Source organism: Rhinopithecus bieti, unplaced genomic scaffold (genome assembly GCF_001698545.2).
Source record: "Rhinopithecus bieti isolate Rb0 unplaced genomic scaffold, ASM169854v2 scaffold_18142, whole genome shotgun sequence".
NCBI classification, from domain to species: domain Eukaryota; kingdom Metazoa; phylum Chordata; class Mammalia; order Primates; family Cercopithecidae; genus Rhinopithecus; species Rhinopithecus bieti.
The window spans coordinates 261368-286988 of record NW_016809248.1 but is presented as its reverse complement, the minus strand read 5'-3'; the positions used below and the strand labels follow the sequence as shown (position 1 = coordinate 286988).

The 25621-nt window shown below is 37.6% G+C and overlaps 1 protein-coding gene across 2 annotated transcripts in view; it reads right to left on the bottom strand.

The window, feature by feature from the left end:
* Nucleotides 1–10133: 10133 nt before the first annotated feature.
* Nucleotides 10134–25621, bottom strand: part of LHX8 (LIM homeobox 8) — a 32964-nt gene continuing 17476 nt past the window's right edge. Inside the window, exons 7-9 of one of the 2 annotated variants that reach the window (XM_017888979.1) lie at nt 22817–22912; nt 14589–14772; nt 10134–10848 (exon numbers count right to left, since the gene is read on the bottom strand). In XM_017888979.1, coding sequence (XP_017744468.1) covers nt 10772–10848; nt 14589–14772; nt 22817–22912 — 357 coding nt within the window. In that variant the 3' untranslated portion in view covers nt 10134–10771. The remainder of the gene's footprint in view (nt 10849–14588; nt 14773–22816; nt 22913–25621) is intronic. The other variant, XM_017888978.1, reaches the window with a different exon arrangement.

Genomic DNA, 25621 nt, shown 5'->3' with positions numbered 1-25621 from the left:
TTTATAAGTCATCATCTGAAATCTGGAACAGCAGTCATCCTCTGGTGCTACCTTCCTGTTCACCCCAGCCTTCACCATCTTAACAGCATGGCACAATTCAGGAGCATTCTTGTTATGGTTGCAGCTTGGGCAGTCTTCTCTCGAGGCACAGAGAACGTGCCTATTAGCACTGATTCACTTTATCCTCAGCTGTCAGCTTCTTTGGATAAGTGATTCTCATGAGAATGACCTCCTGCAACACCAAGTATATTGGGCCCTTCCCATTTTGGAAGAAGCATTTGCATCTGTGCAGGTTAGCACGCCAGGTAGAGAAAATATACTAAACAATAATGATAATAAAAAGTTGGCCTCATCTCTTAGTCATTCAGTGACTCAGATTTCCTACCTGAAAACTAGGCTCAAGTCAGTATCTCTGTGACTAGCCAAAATGTCTGCATATTTGAAAAATATGTAGATGTTGGATACTAAGTGTACTCACTCAAATGATTAACGCGTATTTTGGCAACTGCATAATGCCAAATAGCATTTTGGTAAAAGATTTCATGGAATTAAAAAAAAAAAATCAACAAAAGGAATTTTGGTGTAAACAAAATAGATCTAATTATTCTAACTTTTTGAACTGCCAGGGCTGGTTAAGCTCTGAGTGTGCCTTAGTTGGCTTGCTCCCAGGCCACCTGCCTCCCTCATTCTCAGCTTTCACTGTAACATATGGGGTAAAAAAAGAAATTAAAGACCTGAGTTCAAATCCCAGCCCACCAGGCGAGTTATTTGGCCATGCTGAGCCTCAATTGTATCATCTGTAAAGTGGGAATAGTAATAATATACCATGTGGCAATGTTGTAAAGAGTAAATATAGTGTACTTTAAGCCCCCAACTCACAGCAGACCCTAGAAAAATAAACAGTAGATTAATGGGAGCAAATATGGTGTGAATTAGCAACTCCCTCCTACAGTCTCAGGGTTTCTCGAAGTCTGAGCTCTGACCATCTGCTGCAGAATTCTTCCAGGAAGCTTAGGAGAGACAGAGACTTCTGATCCCTACCCCAGATGTGACAAATCAGAATCTCTGAGACTGACCATTTCTAAGACCTCCCCAGTCTCCAGATGACTCTTAAGTATCTTAAAATTTGCGAGCCACTGAATTACAGCATCATTTAAAACTTATTACCCCTTTTAGTCATTGGTTTGTAAAGAAATAGATAGCTCATGTGTTTCAGTGATTTTTAAGCACTCCCTACAGTTCCTGTGTCCCAAGGTCCACAGGTTCTCTTAACAATTAAATAATACGGTCAGTTTTGGAAAGCTTAAAAAGCTGATCAAATTAGTTAATAGGGAAGCTGGCTTTGTGTTTGTTTTTGTTTTTTTGTCTTTTTTGCTTGACTTGCTGGCCAACTGAGCAACTGAGTGATTTTGTGCTATGATTTAGGCCCAATGGGAGGCACTTATCTAACTCCCTGGGTTAAAGAGTTAATATTAAAGAGAATTTGATATCACTTACTAGTTTAGCTTGTTAAAATTTCAATTACCATACAAGGTGACTGGTCTAAAATCCACTGGTTCTTGTACTTGATAGTCTAAAAGAACTCTTAGCCCAGAAGCACTGAAGTCTTGAGCTTTCAGCCGAGCAGAGAAAAATGATTCAGCAGGCATGACAATGTGGATTCATGTTAGCACAGAGGTAAGAATCCAAACAGCACATAGCGGCCATTTCTTCGGCAATATAGACCTGGGGTATCTGCTGAAAAGGCAAAAATGGAGCTGGCAGAGCTGGCAGGCTCCTAGAGTGTTCATCCAACAGTGGAACCAAGGTAGCACTATGGAGCTGAAAAGTGAGCCAGTTTCACTGGCAAAGATGAGGAGCTCCCCCTCCACATTTGTGGTGCCTTTATTAAATGGGACCCACAGCTGAGTAGTGATATGGAGAACTTGGAGCAGGGCCATGACAGGCAATCAAGATCAATCAGGCTTCTGGGGAATAAATTCTTCAAGGGCTTGGCCTTCTCTAGACCAAAATAATGGAACTGTGGGCTGGCAGAGTGAGTGTGCAGGGGAAATCAACAGTTTATTGAGATGGCTCAGTGATAGTTTAAATATTTCTACTAAGAATATCAAAAGAAAGGGCTTGAGCAGAAATCGGGCTTGAAATTGGAGTCCTGATTGTGAGGGAAAGGGTTATCCTGTTTTAGGCAAAGCTCTAGAGCCCCTTTTCCACTTCAGAGCACCCAGCCCCTCCACCACCCACTCTCCTCACTCACTCCTCACTCTAGTAGCCACCACTTCTTGACGTAGGGTTGACAACCTGCCAAATACTGTGCTCACTGCATTATATTTAATACCTCATTTAATTTTCAGGGTAACCCTGCAAAGTGGGTAGTGGTGTGCTCATTTACAAAAGAGAAACAGGCTCCGTGAGATTAAGCAACAAGGCCATGTAGCCAGAAAAACGGCACAGTCAAGCTGTCTCATTCCCAATCTCATAAACACTACTTTATCCTGCCCACTTGTGTATAGCTTGGGAGGCCAGTGTGACTGGAAGCAAGAAAGCAAGTGAATGAGTAGCGGGGAGGTTAGGAGATGAAGGCAGAGAGTAACGGGGTGCATGGGGGTGAAGTGACCCCCCAATGAAAAGTGCCCTTCAAGGCCACAAAGGATGTTGCATTTTCTTCTTAATATGAAGGGAAACCACGGGGGCAGGGGGGTGGGTTTCAACAGAAAAGTTCTACTTTAGATTTTAAACACATCTTTTTGAACATAATTTAGGGGGAAAGGGGTGGAAGCCAGGAAAAAAGTTGTGTAGCTATTTTAATAGTCCAGGTGGAAGATGATGTTTTGCAGTAGGTAGGAGTGGCAAAGATACGGGGAAGTGGGTAAATTCTAGAGACATTTCAAGGGTAAAACAAGCAGCATGTGATGAATTGGTAAGTGATATGCCCACGGTTACATAGGAAGTAAAAGGCTGGACTGCAACTGGAACCAGGCTCTAACTACTTGAAAGCAGACCCTGTGAGCTTTCCACAAACTACAGTGAGCTGTGGTCATCGGTTCTGAGAAAGGGATTTCAGAATTCCTGCACCTGAGGCCAAAACAGGAAAAGCTCCCGGTGCGTGAAATGTATGACTGAATTATGTGTTTCCTGTGTGTCCTCTCTCTAAAAAAAAGAGGGGTTGACAGCCGATTATCCAGGACAAATAGAAAACAATGACAAGGCCAAGTGCGGTGGCTGACGCATGTAATCCCAACACTTTGGGAGGCCGAGGCAGGTGGATCATCTATGATCCTTGAGACCAGCTGGGCAAACATGGCAAAACCCCATCTCTACTAAAAATAAAATATAAAAGTTAGCCAGGTGTGGAAGTGGGTGTCTGTAATTTCAGCTACTTGGGAGGCTGAGGCAGGAGAATAGTTTGAACCCAGGAGGCAGAGGTTGCAGTGAACTGAGACCACGGCATTGCACTCCAGCCCGGGCAACAAGAGTGAAACTTTGTCTAAAAGAAACAAACAGAAAACTATGACTAGACCCCTATCTGACAATTCTGGCCCACTTTGAAGGCTAATGAAACAAGGTGAGCTGATGGCCTAGATAGCTACTGCGGGAGGAAGAAAAAGAAAACTTTACATTTAACCTATATTAGATAGAAAATGGGAGGAGTCATTCAAGAGAAATGAAAAGACTCTGTAGCCACATTTACGCAGTAAAAGCCAAATGGAAGATTGAGCAATTACCCAGTAACTGCAGGCTGGGGAGTCAGCCAATTTGGGTAACTCAGATAAAAACATGTGTTTGGCTGCTTCTCTTGCCTGAATTACTCGATAATGACCCAACCTGTCTGTTTTGCTTAGTTGAACAGAACAAGAAACAGGTCCATCTGAGGCAGAGAACTTCCATGGGCCATAGCGTAGCCCAGGATGAGGAGCTATTGGGGAAAGGCTATCTGCAGGAGCCTGGCATGGAGTAAATTAACCATGGCAAGAGGCTGCTCTGTCAGTGCCCTGTGCTAGATCCTGGAGACCCTAAGATGAATAGTCTAGGGTCTCTAGTCTAGTCTTGAGACAAAATTGAGGAAGGAAAATTATAACAAAATGTATTAAAGTGTAGAGCTATCCTTTGAGGAAATGATGGCAACACAAAGAACTCACTCACATTGGGGTGGGGTGTGGGGAACAATCAGGGAAGGCTTCCTGGAGGGGATGATATTTGAGCTCCGTCCTGGATGAGAAGGAGTTGTTAGCCAGGAAAAGAGAAATGGAGAAAGGAGAGGGAAAGCTAGTGAAAGATGATGGCATTCTTTTTCCTCTGGTGGTAAGAGTTAGTTTACCAAGGAATAAGTACAGATAACTTTCAGGGTTTATTGTGCACCAGATACTTTTCTAAGCACTTTATATGTACTATCTTATCACAGGGTGACAATAACCAGTTGGGAAAAGTGCTATTACTCCATTTTACGTATGCGAAAACTCTGGCACAGAGCAGTTTAATAACTTGCCCAGAGTCACCACGGTGGGATGTGGCAAAATGAGGACTCCAGACAGCATGACATCAAAGTTTTTGTGATACTTCTCCATGTTGTCTGTAATGTCGCTTCAGCCCTACTGCCATGCCGTTCCTGCAGATGTCCATGACAGAGCAGAATAAACTAATGCTTCACAAAGGCCAGAAGTCTGCTCTCAGATTAGTACACTAGCAGGCAAGTGACACACAGAGGCTGCAACTCTGCCTTTGCCCTGCCTGCTCCTGTGCCAGCTCAGCTCCACTTTGACACCTCATCCCCTGCCTACGTGATCACCACATGCTCCTCAGAGTCCATGAATTCGCTACAGACTCTCTCGTCTCCCTCCTTCTATCCTAACAGTAGGGGAAGCCCATTATAGGACTGGATCCAAGTCTTTGTTAGAAGTTTCCTGATCCTTCTCCCACCTTTGCAAGTGCTAGGCTCTACTGAGGAGACTGTGAAGCTAATTTTGTTCACCAGGACTCCTGAGACATGTTTTTACCATAGTCATAAATGCACCAGGCTGTCTTCTGAAAGACAAATGATGAACTAGGAAAATTTCACATGGTCTCGCTTGGAAGAGTTTCAACCAAAGATGAAATTTGTGGTTCAGAACCATGCTGGCAAAATAACAGACTCATTCCAGTACATCTGAAAGAAATGAGCTAATAACTAGTAGTGGTTCTCTAGAGACATCACCCTGGTTCCAGGAAGTAAATATTTTGAAATTGAATTTGTAACAATGGTTTCCATTTTCAAATATGGCATCATAATTCCTTTGGGTTTAAGAAAATTTTTTTTGAAAACATTCAAATCATTTCTGCAAACTAAATTATACAGAGACTCTCTACATCCAAATCACAGAAGGTCACACCTCTACTTGACTGAATAATTCTTTAAGATCAAGAAGGGAGTTAATGTAGACAGCAAATAGATGTTTTCCATCTGTAGGGAGGTTGGAGTAAGAGCACTTTGCTGGAGAATGTGTAACTCATTAACAGCATAGATGCTCCACCTCTGACTTTATTTAAAGAAATGCATAAAGTGCTTTGTTCCTGGGGTTGCCTGGGATAGGGCAGTGCTTGCCAAACTTTTGGTGCTCCATCAGCTCCAACCGCCCGGTCTCACAGTGCCTGATCTGCCACTAACCCTGCCCTTCTAAATGAATGGATCATGTTTCTATCATGTCTTTTTTGCATTCATTTCACTTTTGCTTCATAAAAACTTTCCTTTTACTGTTGAGGAAATCAGCATGCAGGGACGCTAAGTGTCCTTGGGATGTAGTTAATTGGTGTCAGAGAAAGTACCAAAATCCAGGTGTCTCACATTCCATGATAAATGGTGTAAAAAGAATATAAATTGCCATGGGTATATAAGATATTTGCTAAAGGAAAGGAAGAATATTTTTCTTGAGGATTTGAGAAGATCTGTTTTGGAATTTGAAGTTATTCTAGGACACTCAAATATAGAGTCTTATTCTGATTGTTTTTCTACCACCCTCATTCAATCCCTGAGTGATTACTTGGTGACAGGAACTGTGGAATGTAATGGAAAACAAGACAGATGTTGTTTCTACCTCCCCAGGACCCCTTCTATTTTCTATTTCTTAACACCTTTTTTTCTTCCATTGATACCCCCATACAAGTGCCCATACACAGTCCATCCCTAAACTCCACTCTCAGCCCCCTAGCAAGTTCAGATCTTTGTAGTAAGTACTGTACTTGATGACAATTTAGCAAAGGAGAAGCAGTTCCCTGCAGTGGTTTTCACATCCTCTCAGCCTATGGCAGTCTATTTCTTATGAAATTCAAGGAACTGGGGGAAATTTGTTAATTTATTCTCCTAAGATCTCTATACATTTATAAAAATAATCTGGTGCCCTGGAGAACTCTTGCATATTAAAACCAAAGGCCTAATTATGTTAATTGAAGCCTCCTAAATTTCAATTCCCTCATCTGTTGAATGCGAATATGATGATATACAGAAAAGCATTTAAAAAGTATGAAGGACCATGTAATAAAGTTATCACCATAATCAGCAACAAAGAAAATAGAATATGATAGTGTGTCAGGTACTAAAATAAAACATTTGATATCAAGTGAATGAAACCTCAGTTGAAAAAATCCTAATGAATGCTCACTTTAGTCATAATATGCAGAATAACTAAAGGGAAAAAAAAGTAGCAGCTTGTGCTTACATTTAGCCCCTTTATAAGATACTAGTTTTCAGCTGGACATGATGGCTCACGCCTGTAATCCCAACAGTTTGGGAGGACAGGTGGGAGGATTGCTTGAGCCCAGGAGTTCGAGACCAGCCTGTGCATCATATTATAGCAAGACGTCATCTCTACAGAAAAATGGTGCCACGCATCTGTAGTTCCAGCTACTTGGGAGGATCACTTGAACCCAGTAGTTGGAACACAGGGAGACTCTGCCTGAAAAAAAAAAAAAAAAAAAAACTAGTTCTCTGAAATGTAAACTACAATTTTATATCAAGTAATAAATAAAATATAAAGTTTTTTAAAAATGTTTTTGAGTATAAGATTAAAAAAATATTTAACATATCAACTCCAATTTAGGCAGGATAGATAAGGGTTCCAAAAACACTTCAAACACTGCTGGTGGAGATGTAATTTTGTGCAACATTTGGGGGGCAATCAATGCATTTCAAGAGCCTTATTTTAAACCTATGCATGCACATCCATTCCACTTCCAAAAATTCACACTGGCGAAATAAGAATATAAATTAAAAGGTAGCAGATAGTCACAAAGATGCCATCACAGTGTCATTTAAAATGGTAATAATATAACATAGTGGTTAAGATTATGGCATCTGGAATCACTGAGCTGCTAAATTGAAATACTGGCTTTGTTACTTGTCACCAAGATAGTAGACATATCAACTTTTTAATTTCTACATTTGTAAAATAAGGGTGATAATAGAATCCCTTTCATGAAGTTGCTGTGAATACATTTCGAAATACCCCTGAGGCACTCAAACAGGACATCCTGAAAGTGCTCACAAAGTTAGGCTCTATTCATCATCATAAAAAGTTAGATAGAACCTATTTATCTAATAAAATTGTTTCATTCAAGCAATGTAATAATCTATGTTTTAGTCTATTTGGGCTGCTACAACAAAGTATCAGACTGGGTAATTTATGAACAACAGAAATATATTGCTCACAGTTCTGGAGGCAGTGATGTACAAGATCAAGGTACCAGCAGATTCTGTCTGGTGATGACCCATTCCTCATAGATGGCACCTGCTCTGTGTGCTCCCATGGCTGAAGGGCAAAGGGGCAAACAAGCCCCTCAGATGTCTTTTATAAGGGCACTAATCCCATTTTCAAGGGTTCTTTCCTCATGACCTGGTTATCTCTCAGAAGCCCTACCTCTTACTACCACCACAATGGAGACTATGTTTTAATACATGAAATTTGGGTGGACATAGTACTATATATCAATTAAAATGATATTGTAGATAACATTTGACTTGGAAAGATATTTACTAAAGGGAAAAAGTAGGCCACAAAATAGTACTTACTATCTGATTGAATCCAAGTACATGTTTATTAGATGTTATCCAGTGTACCTGAACTTGCTTTGGACTCAGATCTATCTCTCTCTAAATATTTAGTTGCGTTTCAAAAGAGTAAAAATCATATAGTGCTAATATCAGTTTCTTTACCTCCTCAGGTAGGAGCCATTGAGAATTTTTCCTACACTAATATACTTTTGGTACTTAGTGTACTGCAACCTAGATGACTTCTGTTCTAAATAATAAAATAGAAACATTACTTTTGCTAACTGGTAAAGTCATCCATGCCATAACCAAAGTCCCAAGATGCCACCTAGTTTAATAATGCTACTAATTATACATATAATGTACCACATCAAGAAATACTATAGCTATCAGCTTTCAGATGACTGTAATGAATTTTAAAAGCTTGAGCTGTGATTCTAGCTAACAATGTTTATTATGAGATATTCAAAACAGATGTACTTACAATTTACAATGAGTGATGTGGAATTTTAAGAATGACATTTGTCAAATGTAAAACTACTACTAAATACTACGTTGTCCAACTAAAAATAATCACTTAAAGAGTATTGAATTAGTGTGACTTCCATTTCAATGTTTGAATAGGATTCTTGATTTGCATTGCAAAAAAAAAAAAAAGGTATCCTATCCTCTCACAGCTCATGAATGTCTTCACACCTAAGAGATAACTACTTGTTACCCAGGTCTTTGCTACTCCAATAATATAGCGTTTTCTTTCTCTAATCTTCACAAAAGTTGACCATACTCAATTTCAAGTAAGTATTGTGCTCACATACTTACACTGAATATTACTAGCATGGAAATACTTCAATTCTTCCCTAATTTTAGGTTTTAAAAATAAGATCTCTGGCTAGAGATAGCAAAGTAAGTCAGATGCTTGTATCACATATCATATTTTTAGTACTTTCATATCTATCTCTTCATGATTAACAATTTTATATGCAGGATATATAAATCTCATCTATTTGATAGCTTTGAACCTCTTTGTTATGAAGTTTTACTTCAACTATGGGCATTCATCTTTGGGACTAAAAAGGGTGGTGACATGTTTTGTAAAAACTCTCTGTACAGAGTCACAGGATGGTGAGCACAGGAAAAAGACAGCAAATAATACTCACAATCAGCCACCTCCCAAGGTACAGGATGCCAATTGTAGTCAGCTGGGAAATGCTGTAAACTGCTAACAGTGCAGAGCTTGGCTATATTACAAAAGCTTTCCTTGACATCTGGTAAAGGTAAAGCTGACCTCACCACTTCATGCCTGGGACAGGCAGACAAAAACCCACAGAGATTAGTATCAATCTCAAGATCAGATAGATTGACTTTTGGCTACAAAATGATTTAAAATAAAGTAGCCAGTTTAAAAAAAAAAAAAAAAAATCCCTCTCTCCCATAATGAAGCAGGTTTGTTGCTTCTGGTTTCAGGTAGATGTTACTTATGTCCACATGATTACTTTCTGGTTGTATTTATGATTACTAGAATAAAATTACAAATACTCTACTATTATTTCCGGTCCTCGGCCTGATGGAAATCTGCTCAGTTAAACAAAGACTTAAATCTAAGTTCTAAAAGTTTTTTCTCATTACCTTTTCTCCCCCCAACTGGCATATAAAAAGACAAAGAGTACTAAATTCTTTAAATACAAAAATTTGCAAGTCCACTGTCACATAAGATAAAGTCCTGAGTTTTAGATTTCAGCTCTCAGAATCACAGTCCCTAAAGCGTATTCACCAAGAAGAAAATGCAAAGAGTTCTTGCTCTAGAAACTTTTAGTTCTCTTTTTTCACTCCTGAAGAAATATATTATGGCCCATATTTCATTTCTGACTTGTAATATCCTCCGAAGTCCATTCTGAAAAGTGTTCTGCCTTCTCTTTCACATTGATTTTATTAGCTGGCCTAAAAGACAATTTTTGCCAAATTAAATGTTTTAATGTGTTCTTTTTTTGAATGTTTCCTAGTCAAATGTATTCATACAACACAGCTCAAAACACAATACTTTTTAAAAATTATTAGTTGTTACATTTTAAAGAGACTAAAGTCAACTTATTGCTGAAAACACACAAAAAGGACAAATTGGTTGAAATTTTCATGAGAATGGAAAATGTTTAATAAACTCAGAATGGCGGGCTTATTAAACTATAGTGTTATTTACAGCCATAATTCATCAACCACAAACACAATAATGTGTTTGCATGGCATGCTACAACAGAAGCTTTATTCAGTTCATTCAGAAAACATTGGCAAAATAAATTTCAGTTGCGAATTCACAGATACAAGCTTCAAAGTATAAAGTTGTATGTAACAAAAAATACAGGTAATATTTATAACAATAACTTACAGGTACAAACTAATGATAAACTACAATTTCACAAAAGACTGTAAACATTTTGCACGCTTGTCAGTCCTTTCTTTTAGGCAAAGTGCTCTTTTGATGACAAATAAATTAACAGATACACACTAGAGTGAACTATTTCCAGACAATACAAAAAATGTTCTGATTTGTTTTCTTCTTGTAAACATAAGTTTTACCAAAATTGAAGAATCAATAAAAGTGTCTTGCAGGCCAACTATGGATACATACCTGGGCAGCAAAGTGATGTTGGAAATGCTTTAGGTGTTAAATAAAAAATTAACAGCAATATCTTTTCAATGGTATTTTATACATAATAAATGATGAATTTATATCCTTAATCAAGTCTATCCCTGAAAAAAGAATTAGGTATGACTTATTGGCAGTTGTGTCATTGAATGGGGTAACAAGGGCTGGAGTCCAAGAGCTGTTGGTGAATGAGCTACAAAATAGAAAGAAATTTGTGGATCAGTTTTGTAGGGTGAATAAAATTGATTTATAAACAAACAAAAACAATCCAAGGCAATGTTTTCATCACTCATTATAGCTGAGGGCACCAAGCTACACTCATTCCACTGACCTCAGCAGAAGCATTAACTTATTCAGCATAGTGAGAGTCCAGGAACAGTTTTACTCCCAAATCTTTATTTGGGGCCACAAGATTTTGCCACTTTAATGTCCTCCATCCATACCCCATTCACTGCACTTCACCCTGAAGCTAGAAAGACATGGGTTCCTCTTCAGAGATGCTGCTAGCTTTCTCATGAAGGTGTTTGTATAGGATGATCTTCCCAAAGTTTCTTTCATTAATGTTTAATTACCTCCTCCCTAGGCATACATCAAAACACACTGGACTCAGGCAACACTACTGTCTTTCATGTGAACACATACAATTTTAATGCTAGTATAAATAAATGGCAACAATGGTACAGGCTCTGATTTTTTTATTTAACCAAAACTTAAAATGAAGTTTCTGCTTTCAGCAAGGGCTATGTTGCTTCAAACCAAACCTTTCTCTGAGACCAACTAGGAAATCTGGACAAAATTTTAAAAATCTGTTTGAAGGCATCTGAAAGACACTTAAGGAGTGAGGACTTACAAAGTCCCAGAGTGGAGGGAAAGAAAATGAGGATGCTTTTCCTCCCACAAGGATAGTGACAATTTAAAACAAAACAAATGTCTGATAGGCCGAGAAGTTTAGCAGAGCATTCAGAAGTTAGACTTTGGCAGAGTGGTAAGAAACAAAAATTAAAGAGCAGGGCCCATTGAAGAGGAGAAGCCCTAGTTAAAAACAACAACAGAAAACAAAATAAAACAAAACAAAACAGGGATACATTTGTGATTCCAAAGAGCTAACTCCAAGGAGTATAAAACAAAAATACACCAGCCCTCCTAAGGATTTGTGCCTGATTGGATTAAGTTGATTTCACCCTATCCTGACTACCTGGGGGGTAAAACTAATCTTCTCTAGTGGAAGATATCATCCAAAGCCTCAAATTATCTTTAGTTACTCATACCCAACATCTGAAATGCAATAACAATTAAGAAGACAAATAACTAGACATGACTTGAAAGAAAATAAAGAGGAAAATAAAGAAAACAGAATAGACCCACCAAAGATCCAGATATTTGAGTTATCAGACATGAACTTTAATTTAAATAAGGATAAAGTGACAAAATGGACGACTTCAGCATACAAATGGAAATCTTAAAACTGAAAAACAAAATAAATGAAATTAAGAAGTCAGTGGAAGATTTTTTTTTTTCATAGGATATTAGATATAGAGAGTATTAGTGAACTAGAAAATAGTTCAGAAGAAAACATGAAAATTTTTTCATAGGAGCAAAAACAATATTTGAGGAGACAAAAGCTGAGAATTTTCCATAATGAAAGATATCAAACTACATATTCAAGAAGCACACCTGGACACAGTATGATAAAACTTTTTCAAGACAAACACAAAGAAAAAAGTTGAGGAAAAAAGACATTTATTTTCAGAAGGAGCAACAGGGAAAACAGCTGACTTTACCAATAAATGGAGCCAGGTTAATTAGCTATCCATATGCAAAACAAACAATGAAAATCAGAAGACAAGGTAATCATATCTTCAAAGTGCTGAAAGAAAATACCAACCCAGATTTCTACATATAAAGAAAATACCACTTACAACTGAATCAAAAGAAATACTTAGAGACAAACTTAACAGAAGACGTGCAAGATTACTAAACAGAAAACTCTAAATCATAAGAGATTACTCAAAGACAATCTAAATAAATGGAATGACTTATTAAACTTCATGGTATGGAAGACAATACTGTTAAGATGGCAGTTCCTAAAACTGATCAATATATTTGCTATAATAGATTGTATCAAAATCTTAATTGTTTTCCCTTTTGGGGTGGAAATTGACAAGTAGGTAAATTTTATGAAAATATAAAGGGCCAAGAATGGGCAATACAAACTTGAATAACAATGAACTAGAAAGAAACTTATTATCAGATATTAAGAACTATAGACCCAGCATGATTAGAATGATTAGGTAGCAACAAAAAAATAGACTAACAAAACAGAACAGAAAGTACAGAACGTGACACAATATATGGACATTTGATTTATGGCAAATGTGTCTCTACAGAGAAACTGGATATTTTCTATTTTCATCAACATAACAGAAAAGCTTCACTTTCTATCTCACACCACACACAAAATTCAATTCCAAATGAATTTGAATTTACATCAAAGGTAAAACAAAGTTTCTAGATATCATAGAAGATATATCTTCATTATCTTTGAGTATAAACAATTTCTTGCACATGTCACCAAAAAAAGCACGGCTCATGCAGGAAAAATGATGAAATAAACTACATTAAAATTAGGAAGTTGTGCTCAATGAAACATTCCATTAAGAGAGTAGAGACAGCCAAGCTACTGAGTAGGAGAAAATATTCTAAGCACATACAGTTATCAAAAAGCTTTATATGCAGATTACACCAAGAACTAAAGCAAATCAATTTAAATAAATAATAAAGACAAGCCAGTAGGCCAACAGACAAAAGACTTGTACAGCTCTTGACAAAAGAGAATATACAAATGCCTGATGAAAAAATGCTCAGTCATCAGGTAAAGGCAAATTAAAATAAGATTGCACTACACAATCATCAAATCTGCTAACATCAGGAAGTTACACCATACCAAGTGTTGGTGAGGATGTGAAGCACCTTGAACCTTACGCTGGTCAAGGTGTAAACTGGTTCAACCACTATGAAAAACTGTTTGTCAGAATGACTAAAGTTTAGCATATGTGTAGCCCATGACCTTATGTCCCACTTCCAGGTACATATCTATTAGAAATGTGAATTAATGAGCACAAAAAGCATGTACAATAAAGTCCATAGCAGCATATTCACAAAAGCACAAACTGGAAAAAAAAAAACAAGTATCTTTCAACCAGGAAATGGATAAATTGTGGTATATTCCTACAGTGGATTTCTATATAACAATGAAAACAAATAACTGATTCTCACAATAATATAGGTGAATCTCACAATGTAATTGAAAGAAGTGAGACACATAATACATTCTGTATAGTTCAAAAAGAGCAAAACTAAAGGGTGGTTTTAGAAATCAGTGCTATGTTACTCTGGGAGAAAAGGATAATAATTGGACGGAGACATAAGAGAGGCTTCTGAAATGCTAATTATATCTGCTCCTTTGGGCAGTATCTATATGGATACATTCATTTTATTAATTCATCAAGCTGTATAGTTATGTATGCACCCTTCTAAATGTACTATTTGCTTCAATAAAAAACAATTATTTAACAAAACTTATAAACTGCCATCTAAATATCTGAGTGTGAACACTTGCTCTGATCACAGGAAATAAAGTATTTAAAGATTTACTGGTAAAAACAAACAAAAAAATCTCTAAGTAAAGATTAAGCATTGAGTCATTATTAATATTTGCATCTTAGCTGCAAAGTGAGTATTAAACTTCTTTCTTAAAATGTAATCACAGAAATAAAAATGTTTGGATAATTTTGTCTCTATTGCACCCCCCACATTATTTTTAGCTACCACTGAGGTAATATTTCAAAATACGAATTGCATCAATTATCTAATATTGGAAGTTACCAGTTGTTGACTGCTTGGGAGACAGCTGTTAAATGTTGGGATACCTACCATCCATATAACTATGCAGCGCAGTTAACATCGTTCCATCTTGGGGCACGTAGGCAGAATAAGCCATTTCTTCTAACATGGGTGGAGACAGCCTGGAGGGTGGGACTGCTGTAACTGGGGTGGAGGAGGAGTGATTAGGACTGACATGTTTCTTGTGGCGTGCTCTACAATTCTGAAACCACACCTGAGCAGGGAGAAAAGCAACAGAAGTAGGTAGGTTACACACCAGCTTCCGAGCACATTATCAACCCAGTTAAAAAATGAATGCAACCTCAATCACACTACCACACAAGCATAGCATAAATGTAAATTAGCTTTTATAAAAGTTCTATAGACAGAAAAGAAACATTTTAGTCCAAATAACAGTGGTCATTTTTCTTGCTCAGTTGATAGCTCTCTGTTGATTTACCTAAAAGCCAATTCTATTTAAGTAGGAAAGGGGACCAATTGCTTAAGTGATTTTGGTTTGTTGAATTTGAGTTGGTCAGACGTTAAAGTTACCTCTTGAATGCAATTATTAAACTCTATTAGATTTGGCTGGGTACTGTGGCTCATATCTGTAATTCCAGCACTTTGGGAGGCTGAGGCAGGCAGATCACCTGAGGTGAGGGGTTCAATACCAGCCTGGCCAACATGGTGAAACCCCATCTCTACTAAAAATACAAAAACTAGCTGGCCGTGGTGGTTGGCACCTGTAATCCTAGCTACTCATGAGGCTGAGGTAGGAGACTCACTTGAGCCCGAGATGTGGAGATTGGAGGTTGCAGTGAGCCGAGATCGAACCACTGCACTCCAGACTGGGCGACACAGCGAGACTCTGTCTCAAAAAAAAAAGAAAAAAGAAAAGAAAAGAAAAGAAAAGAAAAAAAAGAGCCAAAACAAAATACCCCCCAAACTCTATTATATTTATTTAAAAAAAAATAAAATAAAATCCAATTCTATACTAAAACAGCATCTTCCCCAGAAAAGGTGGGGAAGGGCCCTCAAGAATTCCAGAGAAATCTCCTTGGTTTTACTACTGGTATTTAGGACAAAAGAAAAGCAGAAAAGCTCTTTTAATCAGAACTTTTAAAAAAGACTACTAAATGTATTCTTAGGCACCTGCTGGACTTATTTCAAATCCTTGTTCAAATGACTAAAATCCCTACTGTGAACTTAAAGCTTTCTACAAACCTCTTGATTCAGTTATTCCAGTCAGATTTTAACCTGCTGAGTTCAATTTCTCTTGGTGAATACATAGGCTATTCCCTAAGAAGCATGTTAAGTCAGGTCTATAATAAGAAAAAACTCATAATATTTAAGTAGAATTAAATACAAACACATCCACTGGTGAGAGTTCACAAAATGTAAAGTGCTAACCACCCTGCTGTCCACTCTACTGCAGAAATAAAAGAAGCAAATTCAGGGCAAGTGGAGCTTTACATCCAGGTCAGGGCAAGTAAGTCTAGGCTGCCCAGAAGGCTTCCAGTAGCTAATATGCCTGTGTTTGACTTCCCTGCCAGGTGATAAAACTTGACCACATAGAGTGTTACTTCATTAAAATACTGTATCACTTATTTTCCATCACTTCAAACAACTCTGTCATGAGAGGAAAGAGAGGTGAAGGGATAAAAACTTAGCATGAGAACATTTTGGGATCGGGGATATGAAGCCAGGAAAACATCAGGGGCATAAGTCTGTTCAAGGTTAGTGGTAGGACCTTGATGGCACGAGGCAATCAGGGCTGATTAATGTGGAATAAAAGGAAGCTGCAAAGAATTTATAAGAAAAAGCTGGCCTTACTTCAGAGCTACACCCTGCTCCTGGCATTGAAAAACAGAAGTCTGGCAAAGTATACTCTCAAGAGTAATTAAAACTAAAAGAATAAAAAGTAATAATCTAGTGGGGTACATAGACTTGAGCAGGAGGCTGAAAAGTAGCACCTAAGGAATGTTTCTGGGACAAGACTTAGGCATGTATCAAGGAAGATGAGTGGGAAGTCACAGCCTCCTCCACATCCCTGTTCTCTGAAGTGTTAGTGAGACTCAGAGATACCTATAGACCACACCCCAAATCTCCACAGTTCTGCCCACAGGCTCTGGAACAATACATGTCACTACTAACACTAATCTCACCTAAATAAGATGACATTACTCAAACATTCTCCAATGTGTAAGGGGGAACCTCTGCCACCTGCCTTTTTCCCTTATGGGACCCCAGAAGACATGATGCCAGAGGACTACATATAACCTAAAACATGTTGCATTATGATTCCCAGAGCTTCTTCAAAGTATCTTTTTGTCTCCAATAAATTATATATTGAATGGAACCTACACAGTTGTAAAACAAAAGAAACATCATATTTTGATTGAAAAAAAACCTCAAACTTGGTAAATAAACATGAAGAAGGTATAACAGAAACAGCAGAATAACTATCTTAATACTGATTAAGCAGCTTCTTGGAAAGATCATCCAGAGGTAATCAAGCAGAGGGAGGTTTGCAAACGCAATGTCATATAACTGGTAGACCAAAATATAGTTTAAGATCCCAGAAAATTCCTTCTGGCATGAATGCTACCCAGCTTCAGAATCAAATATAAGTCCTTTTGACTTTCCTCACTGACAAAATTTCTTCCTTCTGCTTTGCAAACATCCAACAAGAGTTACAATTTTCTGAGTAACTACTTTAAAATTTTTGAGTTCTAAATCATAAGCTAAGCTAAAATCAGGCCATGTAGATATAACGGAAAAACAAAATACTAATGCACAAAATGAAACCTTTAGAAAGCTCAGACAAAAAGCCAAATATAATAATTTTGTATATGACAAAGATGGGATTTTATTTTATTGGGAAAGCATGGTTCACTGATTTAGGGAAAACTAATAGTTTATCATTTGAAAGAGAGAAAAAAAATAGATAAAACCCTGTCTCCCATGGAACCAAGCCAGATAAATGAAAGTTTAGATGTAAATAATTGAAACAATAAAAGTTTAAGAAAACAAAAAGCAACACCGAAATACTCTCTAGACAGGGAAGCATAAGAAAGACCAAAACTAGACCAGAAGCGCTGGCTCACACCTGTAGTCTCAGCACTTTGGGAAGCTGAGGTGGTAGATCACGAGTTCAGGAGTTCAAGACCAGAATGGCCAACATGGTGAAACTCCATCTCTACTAAAAATACAAAAATTAGCCAGACGTGGGGGCGAGCGCCTGTAGTCCCAGCTGCTCGGGAGGCCGAGGCAGGAGAATTGCTTGAGCCCAGGAGGTGGAGGTTGCAATGAGCTGAGACTGCACCATTGCACTCCTGCCTGGGCAACAGAGCAAGACTGCATCTCAAAAAACAAAACAAAAAGGCCAGGAGCGATGGCTCACGCCTGTAATCTCAGCACTTTGGGAAGCTGAGGAGGGTGGATCACGAGGTCAGGAGTGGAGACCAGCCTGGCCAATCTGGTGAAATGCTGTCTCTATTAAAAAATGCAAAAATTAGCTGGGCGTGTTAGCACGCGCCTGTAGTCCCAGCTACTCAGGAGGCGGAGGCAGGAGAATTGCTTGAACCTGGGAAGCGGAGGTTGCAGTGAGACGAGATCCTGCCTTAGTGACAGAGTGAAACTCCATCTCAAAAAAAGAAAGAAAGAAAGAAAAAGAAAGAGAGAAAGAAAGAAAGAAAGAAAGAAAGAAAGAAAGAGAGAGAGAGAGAGAGAGAGAGAGAGAGAGAGAGAGAGAGAGAGAAAGAAAGAAAAGAAAGAAAGAAAGAAAGAAAGAAAGAAAGAAAGAAAGAAAGAAAGAAAGAAAGAAAGAAAGGCCAAAACTATCAAAAGACTGGGAGTTTTAAACACATAGAAACATAAATGTTCTGTGCGGAAAAAATAAGGAAACTGATGAACCGGGAAAGGTTAACATGACAGACAGGATTAATAAATATCAGTAACATATAGAGAAAATAACCCAACAGAAAAGTGAGCAAAAAATATACAGTCTTAAAAACTCAAAAAATGTGTTTAAGCTCATTGATAATATAAGAAACAGAAATAAAATCAATGAGATTTTCTTTTCTAACTATTAAATTGTAAAGGATGTAAAAGAATAACAGTATTCATTATTCTTGTGAGTTGGGGAAAAGGAACTCTTGTATGTAGCTCCTGGCAGAATAAAGTTGTATGAACTTCCTGGAAGGCAAAAAAATTTCATGTTTGTATAAAGGCCCTATGCATGTTTTATCTTTGGACTCAACAACCTCACTTCCAGAAATTTATCCTAAGGAAACTATTGAACAAGCATGCAAGGTAGATATACAATGTTACTCATGGCAGCATTTTATAATAGTGAAAAATTGGAAATTAAATAAATTGCACTATGCTCAATATATGTGGCAATAAATATGATGTTAATCTTAATGTGGAAGGATCTTCCCAGTACACTGATTGGAAGAAATAGCAATATTTTACTCTGTCTCTACACAACATAAAAGTCATAATTCACTTATCTGAAAGAGTATGTGAACAGTGATTATATCTGGATGCAGTGTGTGGGGGAAAAAAAATCATTCATCTTTATTCTTTGACTTCAGTATAATAACACTCTGCTTTATTACAAATGTCTTACTAAGCATATTTGTAACTAGGAAATGTGAAACTCTCCATGTACCAGACCACCGTTTTCCCCTAATCTTTGGGTGATCTAGTTTGCATATGAGAATTAGAAGAAGTCTAATAATAAAAACTCTTTTTTCTTACCTTTCTAAAATTTTGTGCCCAATGCTAGGAAGGAGGCTGAGAGAAAGTATGATTACCATTTGAGATCACAGTAATTCTTAAAAAATACTCTGAAGGGCTACAACATACAGTAAGCCTATGCACAGATACAAATAATATACACATAAGCATGCTAGTACTCTTTCCTTTGGAATCATATCAAAAATATTTAATGTTCAACCTTAACATATTGAAAGCCAACATTCAAAACATATTCTCCAAATGGTATGGCATAGGACAATGTTAACTTGCTCATAGTACTAGTAACCTAAATACCTGGAAATTACATGAAAGATGTCTGCCTGTGTTCCTTAGTCCTTCAAATATGAAAAGCTCTAAGAAAACTCTCCTTCTTTGCTTCCAGCTTCAAAATGGTATAAAACATAACAGTCATGCATCTGACTTACTTGAAGTTATCATTGTTATGAACATACAGAGTCTTAAATTAGAAGGAACTTTTAGCCCATGGAGTCTGAACTACCTCCCAAAGAAAACTGTACTCCCAGGCACAGGAAACTCACTACCTTCCTTCGTAGTTGGTGCCATTTGTGTAGCCTTGCAATAATGAGAAAGTTCATTGTGAGTGAACCCCAAGTGCCTTTTTCTACATTCCGTTGCAGGGAAGCCTTTCACAAATATTTAAAGACACCTACTCTGGATATTACTCTTTCCCTTACCATCTCCTGGCCTTATTTCCAGACAAATATCCCTGCTGCCTTTAATATTACGGAATAATGTAAATCTTTCACAACCCTGGTAGCCTTTAAGGTAGTATGTTTTTCAGATTGCTTATTAGTCCATTCTTAAAATTTGGCACTCTGAAATAAGCACAATAATCTGGATATCTGAAAACTGCTGAAGTGGTAGAACTTGTCTCCTAAGACAGCCTCATCACCCTGCAGTCAATTAAAACACTGGGAACCCTAGGTCTTTAGAGAAGCTACAGTACCATCAGGTCTTTTCCATCTGCTTCTTTGTACAGATGATTTGTTAATTATGAAACATTTTAGGCTTACGGAAGAATAAGTACCTGTGTATCAACCACCCAAATTAAGAAACAAAATATAATATGTGCAATGAAGACATTCACCTTTCCCCTCCCTGAGTTTCCTCTTGCCTTTTATGGTTACTTGCTTTCATTCCTTAAATTTTTTGAACTTCCAGTGTTATTTAAAATTATTTTCTGGCTGAGTACGGTGACTCAAACCTGTAATCCCCTCACTTTGGAAGGCTGAGGCAGGAGGATCACAAGGTCAAGAGTTTGAGAACAGCCTGGCCAACATAGTGAAACCCTGTCTCTACTAAAAATACAAAAATTAGGCAGGCATGGTGGCATGCACCTGTAATCCCAGCTACTCAGGAGGCTGAGGCAGAATTGCTTGAACCTGGGAGGCGGAGTTTGCAGTGAGCCGAGATCGTGCCACTGCACTCCAGCCTGGGTGACAGAGACTCCTTGTCTTGGAAAAAATAAAATAAAATGAAATAAAATAAAATTATTTTCTATTTCCCTGGTCTCTCTGATAATCTTGGCACAGCTGGCCATCTCGTTCTTGAATTCACCCCACTTCTTCAGCCTACATGCTGTTTCTCCACCTGACTCTTTCCTCAACTCTGGCTGTTACTACATCCCATTTAAACAGAACCTCTTACCCTGCTCTCTAAAACCCACTCTTCACCTTTTATACCCCATGATCTCTTTCTAAAGGATCTTATCCAATTTCATGGCATTAGATCTCTTTGCTTGAGTCCTGTACATTCTTTCAAATACCTGTTTACATGCTTAACTGCCACCATCACTGCATAATTAGCACAGCTAAAACGGTTCAACTTCCAATCCAGCTTTCTTTTGACTTTCACATTCCTGTCAATGGCACCATTCCCAAGATTACTTTGACTTCAAATTTATAAGTCACTGACTTTTTTGAGAGAGGATCTTACTCCATCACCAAGGCTGGAGTGCAGTGGTGCTATCATGACTGACTGCAGCTTCAACCTCCTGGACTTATGTGACCCTCCCTCCTCAACTTCCCGAGTAACTGGGACTGCAGGTACACACCAGTATGCCTGGCTGAGTTTTTTTTTGTTTTGCTTTGTTTTGTTTTTCCTGTAGAGACAGGGTTTCACCACCTTGCCCAGACTGGTATCAAACTCCTATACTAAAGTGACATATTTGCCTTGACCTCCCAAAATGCTGGGATTACAGGTGTGAGCAACTGAGCCTGGCCGAGTCATTGACTCTTAGACACCTCTCTGCTTCCCCATTACAGTTACCAAATCTTTCTTGTCTTTCTAGCATCCATCAACTGTCATCAGTGTTCAGTCAATAAAATGTTTCTCAGCTGGGCATGGTGGCTCATTACCAATAATTCCAGCACTTTGGGAGGCTAAGGGAGGAGGATTGCTTGAGTCTAGGAATTTGAGACCAGCCTGGGCAACATGGTGAGACTCTGTCTGTACAAAAATTTAAAAATTAGCCAGGCATGGTGGTGTGCACCTGTGGTCCCAGTTATTTGGGAGGCTGAGGTGGGAGGATCACCTGATCTCAGGAGGTCGCTGCAGTGAGCTGTGATTGCACCACTGCACTCCAGCCTAGGCCAAGCACGACCCTGTTTCAAAAAGTTTCCCAAATGAATTCTACCCCAGTTAAGTGTCTCTTCAGAAACAAACAAACAAAAAAGCAAATGACAACAATAAAACCACACTACTTTGCTGGGCATTCCAGCATTCCAACTAACCTGCCTACCTCTATCTAGTCTCTCCGACTAGATAGAACTCCAGTTATTCCCATGTGCTGTGACTAGCCCTTTCTTCCTAAAATCTCATATCATGGCATTTACCTGCTCAGAAGAGAACTCTGCATTCATAGGCCTCTCCAACTTGAACTCCAACAATTTCATTTCCCACTGTTTCCAAACATAAATTCTATATTCAAAACAACTTGCATGAATTCATCACTTTCCAGTTTTATTCACACCAGCTCCTCTCCCTGGATCTTTGACAGAGGCCATCAGCAGCCATCACACACACAATCACAGAAAAAGTAGGAAAAAACACCGACCTTAAAGCAAGATTTATCTTGGAACTTTTTTAGCCTGAGGATCTTAGGGTTGCTGTGAGCACTGAATGAAGTAAGATGCACAAAGACTCATTTGACAAATGGTAGCCTAGCCCAAGCAGGATAATCATTACATTTTAAAAAATTGATTTAGAATGTGAAGAGACTTAAAACAAGAGAGTAATGTTTTCACACTTCTTCACACACAAAAAAACCCCAATGCATACTTATAAATACCCAGAATTAGAACTTTTTGTTTCTCTTGATTGACCTTTAAGTTAATCACCTATGGCCAGGTACAGTGGCTCATCCTGTAATCCCATTACTTTGGGAGGCCAAGGTGGAAGAATCACTTAAGCTCAAGAATTGGAGATCAGTCTGGGCAACATAGGGAGACCCGATATCTATTTTTAAAAACCTTAAAAAAAAAAAAAGTAATCACCTGTATCACACGTCTGCTCAAGCCTGTCCTTTCTGCCAATTTCTGGAGTGTCTGTGCATCTGGGTTGTTGTCCTGAGCAAACTGTGCTTGCATAACCTGTTGTTTAAAACATGTATGTAGTAAATAGCTAAAAACAAGCAGCTCGGTCTTCTTCCTGCATTTTTATCATAAGAGATAAGACATGCACAAGAACATGGGATACTTTCATTACTTGAAAATCAGTATGGGGAAATATGTGTAAGTGAAAACGAATGCATATTTTGTAAATTTATACACAAGTTGCTATGCTGAGAACTTTAAAAAAATCTATTTCAACATAAAACTCTCTCAACTATGCTGTTAAAAATAAGCTCACCTTTCCTTTTCTTCCAATCTTATAACTCACAAATCAAATAGCAGGAGTTTCATTTATTGTTTTTTCCATTTTGTTAAAAATTGCCAACATTTGAAAACTTAATACAAAAATCATATCACATTTGTCTCCAACCTTTCCTGTGCTAAAGAGGTTCAGAGCCCCTAATACCTAATAGTATACACATCAACAGAAGGATTCCACTTAATTGTAATGATCCCATCATGGTTTTGAGCACTAGCTCTACGAAGAAAAAAAAAAAAAGTGTCTAAAAAGAGACAATCACCAGAGTCCACTGTATAAGAATTTACCAGGGTCTAAACATGTATATATTTTAAAAGCTCACAGGTGATTCTGATGTGAGCTTTTGGATTGAAACCACCATGCCAAGTGCTAAAAGATAGTGAAACATGAAACAAAACTCTTTGGTTTTAATTTCCTGGCAGAAAGATGCCGACATGCCAATAAATACCTATAATAAAAGATAAAGGGAGATGAGTAGAGGGGGAGAGAGTGCCAGAATAAAAGCACAAGTCAAAAACTTTGAGTTCTTTCAGAAAAGAGAATCATTATGAGAATTAAGTGAGATACTTGAATTCTATTACTAAAAGTCAGTCAACTGAGGGAAGCACTACAAAATGTAAAAAATGTATTATTATGAAGAATGAGAGAGAGGAGTTTGGCACCCAGTGTGACTGTGCTTGTCTCCAGGCATAGGATGTGGGTAACCAATCTATCTAAAGACCTCAAGCACTGCTGGCTTCTATTCTTTTCAGCAGGCAAAATTAATTGCATTCTCCACTATGCTCCTTGTATAATGCTATCTTCTGCCACTACACTTGTCACAGGGTAGCTAAATAATTTGTTTTCAAGTCTATCTCCATAGTGGAAAGTGAGTTCCTTGAGATCAAGGGGAATGTCTTTTTCTTCATATCCCTAGGAGTTAAACTCCCTTTCTGTCAGGGAGTATGTTAAGAGTTTGTGACAGAGTAAAACTTGACAATGTAAGGAAAATCTGAAGACGGTGTAGAAAAAAAAAAGACCAATATTGTTCTGGGAAACCTTCTGAGGTTTACAAATTTTGAGGTTTACAAATTTACCCTTCTAGAATTAAGTATTCTTGGCTTCCTATCTAGCTACATTGTATCTACAGACTCACTGTAAACAGAACATGGATTTTTTGCTTTTACAAAAGGGCAGAATTGGCTTAAAAGTTTATTCTTGCTCAGTTCACTTTATTCTTTCATTCCTACTCCAAATGTGTTACTTTGATATCTTCCTGTGAAAATAGAGTTGTGTTTCTATGTGGTTGGACATGTAATAACCCCAAATAGAAACAGAATGAGCAAATTATGTCTTTGTTTTTTAATTTTTTAAATAGAAAAAAGTTGAATAGACTTGGGGATTTGCTTGTAAGGTCATTATTAATAATTTACAAAACAGAAACTTCATACTTTTCATAAATGCATTTTTAAAGTCACAAATTTGACAATGCAACCAAATTATATTTAATGAAGTAATTTCTCATTAAACAGTAAAGCAAAACAACTCTGATCATTTAGAATTGAAATATCCGAAGGGAAAAGTAAGATGAGTTGATTGTTCTTCCTTTCAATAGTATCAATAATTAGTCTCACACACACAAAAAGAAAAAAGAGATACTTTGAATTTCTACTTAGTTTCGCTATTCTCTAGGCACTAATGTTGATGAAAACTACTTTACTCCTTTTCCAAGTTCTTCTAACATGGACAAGGAGTGAGCCTCTGTAGACACTCATCATTTTTAGGCCAGGGGATCTACCGGAAAAGTCAGGAGGCTGCATAGCAGCAACTCAATCTGAAAACAGACGAAAGCAGGAGCCAACCTTGGCATGTTTAATATTAATAATCATTAAGTAAGTGCTTCTACCTAGAATAAGAAAGCCATAATATTAGCAGGAAATCCTTAAACATCATTTCTACAAATGGGACAGTATTTGAAATCCATTTGCTAATACATTCTCTGAGTCTTAAACTATTTTTTCTCCCCATAAATTTCTAAAGAATAATTTTGGGAAATTCTCTTATTTATCCCTTCCATTTTAACTCCCCTCTGTCCAAAGCAGGCACTGACTAGATAGTCTTGACTTACTCACTGGTTACATGTAATATTTCATTATCTTGCCAAATTCAAGCTCTACTTGAAAATATTCAGCATTCCTAAAGGTAGGACAGTTTGATAATAAGGATACCGATTTATTAGAGGGTCTGGCTAAAATAAACGATTCAAGTGTTCTTCATTTAAAATATCTATGATTCAAGATTTTTAAAAATATCTATTTCAGATTCCTAAATTACAAAGGACCACTTTAGGACAAAGATTGTATCTCATTTGTTTCACCCACCCCTTCCATAAGATAAATGCTAATACATATTGAATAAGAATATACTTTGAAAGCATATTACCTATATGC